Below are 12,069 nucleotides of genomic sequence, written 5' to 3' on the forward strand. Positions count from 1 at the left end.
TGTGGGCCATATCTTTTTCGGTAAACATACCTCTAAGATATTTCTATGCTTCATTTGCCTTTTTGTAGCTTAATAGGTTTGAGGCAATTTTTGTCTCAACTCCACTTAACATCCATGAAAGAATTTTTGTGTTTTTCATTTTTCATTCATCCAATTTCTTATAATATCCTTCCATGGCTTTGTTTCTTTCGTCAAGACTAGTCTCAATCCCATTTTCACCTAATATAATTTTGGGAGTAAGTTCAAGAATAATACCTCTTACGAATCCCCACAAACCTTGACCCTTAATAAATGTCTCCAAGTGTCCCACCCAAATGTTATACTTGCTTCCTTTAAGTTTGAATGGTGGAATAAAGTTGGAGTTGCTTGAATTGTGTGGGAAAAATTCACCCATAGTGAATTAGAAGAGAAAAACTAATCACCACCATGAAGGAGAATAAGCACGCTTTTCGAGGCAACCCACCAATGCACGGTTGATCATACACTAAGCTCTGATACCATGTGAAAAGTCTCACATACAATCAAGTTTCCAAATAACTTGATATTCAAAACATATGCCAACACAAAATAGCATTAAAAAGCTTTACACCACAAGAAAGAACAAGTGCTTCAAATGCACTGTGTTATTGCAATGAGGGGATAAAACTCTTTCATTCGTATATACATACAATGGGCTCATTGCCTTTATTTATAATGCATTACACTTTGAATCAGCCCAACGGCTCTTATTTGACAGACTGTGTACACTGTCAGTGGCTGACTGTTGTACACTGTACACAGTCAGCTACTGACTATGTACAGAAAGGAAACAAAAACTGAAAAAGAAAAATAAATAAAATGAGAAATTACAGAAATAAGAAAATAAAAATTACAAGAATATATGCATATACTTTAAATATGTATTTATATACATATACTTATACATATACATACTCTTGTATTAAGAAGAATATATATATATATATATATATATATATATATATATATATATATATATATATATATATTCAAGTATATACATATATGTATTATTTTCTAACAGATGGTGCATGGTGATATCATGATACTTTTTCTTTTGCGCGTTCATGCTACTTTATTTTTACTCTTTAGCTTCTCAATTTCTGTAGTTGATTGTTTGCACTTGTTATGCCGTGTGGGAGACATTTATAGAGGCTAAGTTCTTTCAGGCATTGTTGGTTTTTCTAGTAGCCAGAATAATCAACCATGATAGCCTCTTTGTGCACAATCTCAATCCACTAAGAGGTAGAACTGCTTAGTCTGCTGATGCATTTCCTTTAATCTTTGACATAATCCTGCTTATGAAAATTTCCATATAGTTATTGATGCTCCTCTTCTGCTTGATGTTCAGGAAGCTGGTCTAATAACCAAACTGATTCTTCAGTGAATGGCCAGGAAACCAATATGTTTGATTGTTTCTCACTTGTATATTGCTTCCTATTCATGTTGTTTGCTTGCTTGCCAGCATTTGCTTCATTGCCTATTCATATGGTTGTGGTTCACCTTTTTGTTTACTATTCTTATGACCACTTCCAAGGCTTTGTTTTTGTGATCAATAAAAATTCCTGAATTGAATGCTGTTTTTGTGTTCATAATTTTTTGGGGACGCGACTTTTAGCTACCATCGACAGCATCATGTATCAGCTGAACTAAAGAATTCTAAACATTTTGTACAGAGCCTTAACATCGTTTGTACTAACAGTACCAGCTACAGTTTCAATATCTATAGAATAGCAAACCTTAATGAAAACGGGAAAAGATAAAAATGATAAAGTCCTGGACTTGTTATCAATTCCGATCCACTTGGACTTCCATCTATTTAACAGTACCCAACTAAACCCACTGGTATCTCTGAATGTTATGTTTGCATTTTGAAACTTATATTGTTTGGATATCCCAATTGATTTCTCACAAACTTCTTGCAAGTTTTCAAGTAGATTAGAGTTTGAAACCCATGGGTGTGTGTTTTTGCCACGATGTTGAAGCTAGGTGTACTCCCTGGTGCGCAATGGACACCTGGGGTTTTATGCTAATGAACTCGCTGAGTGGTTTTTCCTTTGATTAAGTTTTTATACTTGCCAAAATATGGTTTCATGATCCTCATTGTTATTTATGTTTTTGAGCCTGAGACTGATTTATTTTTTTACTGTTCACTTGAAGATGCTTGTGGCTTTTGCTTGTAAACGTCTTAAAGATTTCAGTTGTTTACTGAACATTTGGTGAACTAATATCCATTACAAATTAATAAAACAAAAATATCCAAAAAAAAATGGATCCTAAATGATCTAGAAAGCCCGGATTGTTCCCCAGTCTCGATCTTGCATCAATTGCATTCTTCCGTTGAATAGAGATGCTCTGTTGGTGCTGGTTATGAATTTGGTCAGCCTGAGGTTGACTGAGTCTTTGCTGCGTGAGTTAGGCCAGGACATTCAATATAATAGCTTACCAACCAAACCCAGATCCGTCCATCGTACAAACCAAAGCCAGCTGATCAAACAGACCCTAACATAGGTACCGGGCCCTGTCTAAGAAGTACCAATTAAAAGAAGTACCTGTCTAAGAAGTACCAATTTAAGGAACTAAACAATTCATCAACTTGCAAATAACTTAGGTTTTTTATGATCAAATAATGTCTACACTAAAAGAAGAGAAAACGTGATACCCATGTAATGAAAAAGATTTGTGCCTCTACTAACAAGATGATTCTCTTTGTTTCCTCTCCAAAAATGGAAAAAAAGCCAAGGAAAAAGAAAGAAAACGAACTGTGACAATCCAATCGTTTGTCTATTCCAATTATAGTCTATACCATTATTTCTGGTCTTTCTTAAGGTAATAAAGACCCAATTATGCCTTGCTAGCCATGAAAAATGTTTCAAACGAAACAAACAAAATGTGTGCGAATTTATGACATCCACCAATGATTCTCACCATAATTACTCGACAAATTTTTTCAATATTTCTGGTTTTTTTCTGGTCGTGATTTCCAAGAATAAAGGGAGTTCTTTTTCAATTTTTTGATTGGTAACTGGGGGCACTGTGACAGCGAGATCTGAAAGCAAATTTTGCCATAATGTGCAACCAGGATTTGATGGGGCTAACCATGTTCTGCACCATTTGTGAGAAATGATTCGTTTATACAAATGACTTCCTCATTCACATCCACTACAATATTTCTCCAATTGGACGGTCTCCATAAATATAGAAAAGAATTCACACACGGATAAAGTACTCAAAACATTCAAGGCCCCTCATTCTTGTGAAGTATAAAACATGGTCCATTCAATTGTAGTTCCCAAGCAAACCCCCATGAAGCTACTCCACTTGCATCATAATTATGTAGTTCTATACGTAATAGATCATCATCACCGTCATCGTCGTGCAGCCTCGTCCCAACCATATAAAGTTGGCTTTGTGAACCCTGTTATCCATCCCTTCCCATCTAGAGTAGAGCTACAGCTTCAGTCAACTTGCAACTTATTTTAGCACTAAATCAATCATATTATCAGCATTCATCCTTTTCTTTCTTCCCCTTCAATCGTTTCTTTGCATCCATTCACGAAGCTTGACTCCGGCAGGAGTACCATCAACTCCAACAATGCCCAAGTAAAAAATGTGCTTTGAACTCAACCAAAATTACATCATCAGGGCAAAAAACTTGCAGTATATAAAGTTACTTGCAATTTAGCATTATAGAACAGAATAATCAGAGCCTGCAGCATTGGTTCTTGATCAAGACCATCACCACCGCTTCATCATGCAGCCTCCTTCTTGACAAACTTTTTTACATACAAAGGGAAGCCCATGCTTTATTTCACCTGTCAGCTCTCATATTCAACATACACAGTGAACCCGCACGCAAGCGACTCAAGCAGAAGTCAAGTCAAAAGTTAAAAAGCCAACTTAAACTCCCAACCTCATGCTTCTACTCACAGACCTTGCCTTCTCAATCTTGGCAGCCACTTCGGCCATCACCAGCCTCGTCAACAGCAGCCCGGAAACTAATGCTGAACCCATTAACATTATGAAAACGCCATTCCAGCTCTTCACAGAGATATAGCCTGTCAACAATGGCCCCAAAGCTGCACCGATGGATCCAGTTCCATCAATTATTGCTGTTACAGTTGCAAGTGCCCGTGCATTTCCATTTAAGGAGCTATGTGTGCCCAAGTCGGCGGAAACTGCAGTAGTAATCAGTGCATATGGCCCATTGACAAAAATACCGGCAATGAACATCAAGATGATGTTCACATACAGAGAAACATCACCATATATTCTGTAGAAGAAGAGTGCTGGGATCGCACAGTACATGAAGCTTGCAGCTGTTATGGCTCTAGCATCCAACCGGTCAGATATGTGACCAGCAAGGATGCCTCCCACTACACCTCCCACATCGAAAATCGTGGATAGGTTTCCAGCAGTCTGATCAGACAAATATTTCCCATCAATAGCTGCAAGATCATCAGACTAATTGTTAGCGATCTGCTACTTAAGAGAAACCATATCACTAAATTCCGGTCTGTAAACTAAGCTGTCTTCTCATGATCTACATATAGACAATGCTTATGAAGATGGTAGACATCAAACATTCGAATAGCTTTCTCACAGAAATTAAACAATTGGTGAAACAAGAAAGCTTACCTGTGCGGCCGATGTAGAAAGGAAGCCAATAAAGGAAAGTATAAGCAACCAACTTGGAGAAGAAGAGGCAAAGAGCAAATGGTGCCACGCCTGGGATCCTCCATGCCTGTATAAACCCCACAGCCTTCTCCCTTTCACCATTCACCTGCCTCAAAAGGGGCTCCTCAACTCCTTCCTTCTTGAAGGTTTCTGACAAGCCATCTCCATCTCTATTCACGCCCACACTGTCAGGGCTAACGGGCAAGACAAGAAACACCACCAATCCCATGAACGTAATGAGCAGCCCCGGCAACACAAACGACCATCCCCACCCATATTTCAGGGAAGCTGAGGCAACCAATGAACCAGATATATTTCCTACAGATGTATGTGCATTCCAAATTCCCATGATCAGCCCTCTCTTTTTCTTCCCGAACCAGTTACCAACAACAGCGACAACAGAGGGCCATCCAGTTGACTGAAACAGCCCTGCCACCATCTGCACAACTAAGAAGTAGGTATAGCTATGGATGTTCAACCAATAAGCTGCCCCAAACAGTGAGGTAAACAATCCAGTTCCGACCATTCCAACAGTAAGGAACAGCCTCAGGTCTAGACGATCACCCAACTGTCCAGAGAAATACATGCCGAGAGCATAAAAAGAGAGAAAAGCAACGTCAATTTCTCCTAGTATTGACGTGCCGTCTTCCCCATTGAATGGTGCCCAGCCATCGCTGCTGGTTCTCTGTGCTCCATGGTTTGATTTCAGATAAAGGCTCGCCGGCCATGGAGATATTCTCATTTCTGAGGACTCAGGGTCCAGGACGCTTTTGACAATGCTGGTTGTTTTTCTTGAGGCGTGATAGCTTGCATAAGCTAGAAACGTTACGATGAGGACGATGGCCTGATATGCTCTAGTGTTGACGCTGGATTTGCAAAGGAATTCACCAAGCTGTATGCCAGGGGCCTTTCTGTTCTCCATTCTTGGCTCCTCCAGTGAACCCATGAATTACGGGTTTGTTCGTTAGGAACCAAAAGATCAGGATTTCAGTAACCACAAAAGAATCACGGTACTACCCACCCCTTATGAAGATCACTCTGGGATCTGAAATGAGAAAGCGTAACAATCAAATTACAATGTCGTAATAGTAAACACAACAGGACATACATAAACAGAGTAGTGAAAATTTGTGTTTCTATAAACTCTAAACTTAAAGAACCGATCACCTTAACTTTCAAAATACAAGGCATTGTAGAAAAGGAACTAATGGGCTATAATTCCTTCCTCCGCTAACGTATCGTTGACATAAGACTCTTATCACTGAGACTCTTTTTTGAATGAAAACATCCCACTTATCATGGTTAGACAATTAAGTAATCATCATCAGCATCTCCAATATACTAGCAACCGATATAACATCTAAATGTGAGAGTAACCAAATTACAGATATTGCTCAACACAGTGACCATCATTGCGATCAAATAAATTGTAAAACACATCCTAAAAGGACACCCAAAAACACCACCAATTTGGATACCCATATACGTATCTGAAAAAAAAAAACAAAAAAACAACTCCTGTTCATGATAAAGAAGGAAAACAACAACAAATTTCATTGAAAGAAAAGCCCAGTGGTAAGAAGCATATTCTCAGTATTGGACAAAGCATAAGAAGATCAATCTTAAACAACCAACAAACACGCCAGCTATTCATCCCGTTAATCTCTCAACAAAAGAACCCCAGAAACTCCTCTCAAGTTTACCTCTCCATCACCCACAATTTTACATTACAAGAAAGGACCTCTCCTCTTGATCCTCTACAAATGTTAGTCATACCAACCATCAACAACCAACAACCAATTAACGTTCTCACGAACCAATTCATCAACACAAATCAGCCAACAATTCGAGAGCAAATGAAAAGACAAACCAAATAAGGAGAAGAAAATCGTTACTGTTTCATCTGATTTTCAGAGAGCTGTGAGCAATAAGAATCAACCCCCAAAACGAAGAAGAAATGCACAACTATAACGAAGAAAGGAACAAAAAGAAGAGTCAGAGACGCAGGGAAAAAGATGGTAGAAGCACCCACCGATCCACTGGCGCTCCCACTCTTCTTCTTCCCAAACTCTTCTTCTTCCCAAACTCTTCTTCTTCTCCTTGCTCGTCGCACTCTTACCACTCGCTTCCGCGGCACGAGATAAACGAACGCGCCTCGGCTTTAAGACACGAAGCCCCCCAACGAACGTTCTCCAAGGAACCGACCCTTTTCCTATGCCCCCACGTTTAACGGATATTTACCAAATTACCAGTATTTCAGATGACACCTAATTTGCTGTCTTAGATCTTAAATATTTAAGATGAGTAATGATACGGTGCTCCGAGAGTACTTACTCCCACGTACTTGAAATGAAGATTGTAGGTCGTATCTTCTCAATTAAACCTTAACCTTATGGATGTACTCAACATTGTTTATTTGAAAGGAATCGTGCTATGAATCATGTTTTTTTGACATAAAAATAAGATTTTCAAGTCATAAAATTTTAATACATTGTGAGCCATTGATTTTTAAAGATGTTAAAAACATTATGTATGCTATAATCACATAACCAAAAACTTGTTTTTTACTAAATAATGCTTATAGACCATATCTATAGGGTCTGATCAACAATAAAAAGTTTAAGAAATTTGAAAATTTAAAGCTTCTATTAAGTTGAAGTACAGGAACACCTTATCATTGCCAATTTAAGATGATAGACTCCTAACCTTTTAAGGAATTACTTTGATAGTCACCTCAGTTAGAAAAAATTTATTTACCATTAAGTATAGCTGCAGAAGTAGAAGGTTACAAAAATTGACTTTCAATCATTTAAAGAAAAAAAGGTTAAATTGTTATTTTTAGGAGTTAGCAAAGCTAAGTCAGTAATAACCATAGTAACAAAAGTTACAAATGGCAAAATCTCTTTTTCAAAAAAATCACAAAAAATTGGAAAAAAATTCTTGCATTTTTTGGCAAAATCTCAGCAGTAAAAAAAAAATAAAAAATATAAAAAATATTTTTATAAGAAAAATATTAATAATTTTTTTAAAAAATACAAAACACAGTTTTTTCACGATAAATAGTTGTTTAAAATGTAAATATCATGTTTAAATAACGGTATTTATGTTTTTCATATATCTTGTGATATTTTAAAAATCTCGAGAAAAATTGTCATTTTAAACTTTCATGCAATTTCTCGCAATATTATCATGAGATTTTCATAAATCTCGCGATATTTGTCACAGTGGGGGATACTTCAGTGAGTGCACGTCACCTCACTTTGTATTGGGACGTTGCAAGTTCAAATCCCAATGGTATGGTTGTATAACTGGTGAAGGTCTGTCTAAACCAGTGTTGTGAGAGGCGTACGCCTCAGTACTTGAAGTGTACGCCTCACAGGCGAGGTGCACGCTCAAGGTACTGAGGCGCACACTCAGTACCTGAAGCGTCGGTGCCTCCTCCGATTTGTGACTAAAACCGAAAACAATTACACAATGAGCAGAGGAGGATATTCCAGCGAGATTTACGGTGGAATTTCTTCTCTTCATGGCCTGAAATTGGATTTACTCGTCGGAAAAAAAGCAAAAGCTTCCAGCAAGTTTAACGGACTGAGTTCTTTCGACCGTTGCCGTAACCTGCACAGAGTCACAGACCCGTCGGGAAGCAGAGTTGATACCCTCTGACGAGGTTTCCGGCGAGGGGCGGGGGGACTTCTTCTCTCCGCGACCGGAATTGAGACCTACTCTCTTGATCATGAAGCTTACGCTTCAATGCCTCACTTCATAACATGTTCAACACCTCGCTTCGCCTCATCGCATTTAACAACCTTGGTCTAAACCCCAGCTTTACCTATCAACAAAAAAAAAGTTTTGAATAAAGAAGCAATTCAGTCCGTCATCTATGCAATTTGTTTTGAAAGGCTAGACATCTATTTTAATAAATTTAAAGGTGAGGTGACTAAATGTGAATTTGCTATAAGTTATATGTAAGTTACCCTGAAAGAAATAGATGAGGTCAAGGACCCACTTGGATCCGGTGGATTTTATTAAGACATCTTATCTTCCACCTTGCATTTTACTAAATTTTCATTTTATTTAATTTCCCGAGACCAAGCTTACACCAACTTAAAATTTCAAATCTCAATTAAAATTTAAAGCATAAAGTTAAGGTCTCGTGGGACTGTAGACTATCTTTAGTTAGGCAAGGCAAGGTTCATGATCGATCAACTTTGAGGGCCCAAAGTTAGGTCTATGGGATCAAGTCTAGGTCCGTTTTAGAAAGTTTGTCCGTTGGTGACATTTATGTAAAATTTCCACTTAATCGAGGCCGTTTGTTTTAGCCAACTTCTGTCAGTGTGACATCATAGGAAGGATATTCGGAGTGGGAGGGAATGATCCCCTACGAAAACAAAGCATATTCCAACAGATACTCCTCAAACCCAATGGTCCTACCCCTAGCCCTACGTGCCCACCAAACCACAACTAGGGGTGGCAAAACCTGACACGACCCGCCAACCCGCCTCTTAGGCGGGTTCGGGTTGGGCTTAAGCCAACCCGTTCAATAAACGGGTCGACCCGCCTAACCCGTTTATTAAACGGGTCGGATTCGGGTTGGGGGTATGCCAACCCGGCTGACCCGTTTAATAAACGGGTTAGTCGGGCGGGTCAACCCGCCAACCCGTCAACCCGACCCGCGAACCTGAGAACCCATTTACCCGACCCAACCCATTTATTAAATAGGTTGGTGGGTCGTGTCGGGTTACTCGTTTATTAAATGGGCCGGGTTCGTGTTTGCCACAGTAAACGGGTTGGGTTCAGGTTGAGGTATGCTGACCCGCCAACCCGTCGGGTCGACCCGCCAACCCGTCGGGTCGACCCGCCAACCCGACACGATTGCCACCCCTAACCACAGCCCTAGGGTCAGCACCCCCATACTAGCTACACCGGATACAAGTGGGTCCAGAATCCAGAGATGGAAAGCTCCGAACCATGGTCGACACTTTCTCAGCCTAGTAAAATTAGTGGACCTACGGATATGGATATGAGTGGACCCCTCTCTCTCTCTCTCTCTCTCACTGAGCTACGATTTAGTAATACGGAAACTAAAACTAATAGCTAATATAAAATTGTGAATTCTGTCTTTTTTTTATTAACTCAGTGCTTTTGAAATTAATTTGTTAACTTAATTTTAGAAATAGCAAGCAAATGTGTTTGGGCAGCTCAGATCGACCCACTAGACATTGACCCATTGTGCTAACTGGCTGGGTCATGGGTTGCCTTTCAAATGTGAGCCCATTAAGAACTGGGCTGCAACCCAGGCCATTGATTAAAACATGAATTGTGCCGTCTGGAACCCGACCCATTGTGCTAACAGGCTGGGTCATGCTCAAAACCAGATAGGTCAAGCTCCAAATAAGCCTGAGCCAGGCTGCCCCATGACCACCCCTATACACTACATGATATATATATATATATATATATATATATATATATATATATATATATATATATATATAAACCTTTCCAATAAAAAACCCTTTCAAACCTTTTAAATGGGTATTTGATTAGGTTTTATAGGAATGAGTTCTTGGAGCATTCCGATGTATTGATAGGTTTTTGTAAGTTTTAAAATCAATGGCATATATACAATTTTTACAAATTTTCAAAGCTTCAAATACCATTTTTCGATTCAAAATTCATGATTCAAGTATGATTTATAGTAAATCAATCATGTTTGTATACGGTCAGAATTTTGAGAAAAATACCAAAAAAAAATCATTGAAAATGTTTGGGAGGATTTTCATTACCATATTCCTTTTTAGCTTTCTAGGCAGTACCGCCTCATGCTTATCACCATCATGGTTAAGAGGTTATATTTTCATGTTCTTTTTTTTTTCCATAGAAGACGGGAAACCACCCTCGGAATCAGAGACCTAATCGTGCTGCCTATGTCGAACGTAGTTGCCGTCACTTTTCTGACATTGTAAACTAGTGGTGCATCCCTAGCCCCTAAAATTGCACGGCTTCTGCTGAGCAATTCCCACCATAGTGACAAACGTTTTTATAGGCAATTTCTCATTTTTTTAAAAAACTTGCAAGAAATTGAAAAAAATCCATAAATCTTGCATTTTTTTCGGCAAAATCTCGGCAATAAAAAATTTAATTAAAATCTAAAAAAAAAATTATAAGAAAATATTAATAAAAATTATTTAAAAATAAAAATACAATATTTTTTTGCAATAAATAGTCGTTTAAAATGTAAATATCTTGTTTAAATTGTGGTATTTTATGTTTTTACATAAATCTCGCAATATTTTGTAAATCTTGCAAAAATTTGCCATTTTAAACTTTCTAAGCAATTTCTCGCGAGATTTTCGTAAATCTCAAGTGATACTTGTCACACTGATTGCCACTTATGGGAATGAAAGCCTGACCACCCTCCTAGTGGCCAAGGCCACTCCAACTGCACCAAACCCCTCGGGGTCTTGTATAAATATAAGAAGTGCATGTTGGCAGTTTGGGAAATCAATGGGCTGGACTCGGTTTGGATCTAGAGTTGGGAAATCTGATCATTATTGGGATGGTACTTGTTTTACCAAATCTGATTCAGCCGGATATCCAATCCAAATCCGTTCTGTCCACAACCCTAATAGTGGGCAGTTTTCTTATCCAAAGTACTAATATATTATTCCCCATGTACATCATTGGGTTAAGTTATCTATTTATTGCCGTCGCGATCAGCCATTCCTCCAATTGAGAGATAGTGCTCATTTGCGTTTTCTACAATAAGCAAACATTTTGTAATCATTGAGAGACGCACCAGATCAAACCCCACTGGCGCACGGGTGCGTTCGTAGCTTTTTGGAGGTGAGCCACGCAACACAGGGTGATCGTGGGGCCCCACCCGGGGTTTTCCTCGCTTCATCCAGGGTTCCTCATCATAAAAAAAAGAAGCTACGCCATAACTCGTAACAGAAAAAATTGATCGTTCTACGAGTCCGTGTTGATTTGAACTCTTGGAGATTGGAGGAAGTTGGTGAGCCATTCAGCACAATTACCACCTTTTCTTTTGCTTTTTTAGTTCTTTTCTTGCTATTTTTTTTGAATTTATGACCCGCAGAAACAGCACCCTGCACGAAGACTTGGTCGCACTGATTCAGCCTGCCTACGGTCGTCATGCCGGCTGCGTAAAACTCTGAGGCTAGGATCCCTGCCCCGGGGACTAGGGATGGCAGTGGGGAGGGGGACAAGGTCTCCACCCCCGCCCCGCCTCAAGATTTTATCCTCCACCCCCGCCTCCATCCCCGGCGGGTCCATCCCCGTTTCATGTCCTCCATCCCCGGTTCAAACGGGGATGAGGCGGGGCGGGGCGGGGATATTGCGGGGAAAAGTAGT

At 39.3% G+C, this 12,069-nt stretch overlaps 1 protein-coding gene across 1 annotated transcript; it reads right to left on the bottom strand.

Annotated features, from left to right (window-relative positions):
• Positions 1 to 3,131: 3,131 nt before the first annotated feature.
• On the bottom strand, positions 3,132 to 6,830 carry LOC149813842 (putative glycerol-3-phosphate transporter 1). The gene is made up of 3 exons (XM_089991601.1): positions 6,728 to 6,830; positions 4,657 to 5,740; positions 3,132 to 4,466 (listed from the first exon to the last, which is right to left on the bottom strand). The coding sequence occupies exons 2-3, from the start codon at positions 5,639 to 5,641 to the stop codon at positions 3,919 to 3,921; spliced, it is 1,533 nt and encodes a 510-aa protein (XP_089847727.1). The 5' UTR covers positions 5,642 to 5,740; positions 6,728 to 6,830; the 3' UTR covers positions 3,132 to 3,918.
• Between the last annotated feature and the right edge of the window lie 5,239 nt (positions 6,831 to 12,069).

Source organism: Nuphar pumila, chromosome 16 (genome assembly GCF_984573655.1).
Source record: "Nuphar pumila chromosome 16, dmNupPumi1.hap1.1, whole genome shotgun sequence".
Lineage (NCBI taxonomy): Eukaryota > Viridiplantae > Streptophyta > Magnoliopsida > Nymphaeales > Nymphaeaceae > Nuphar > Nuphar pumila.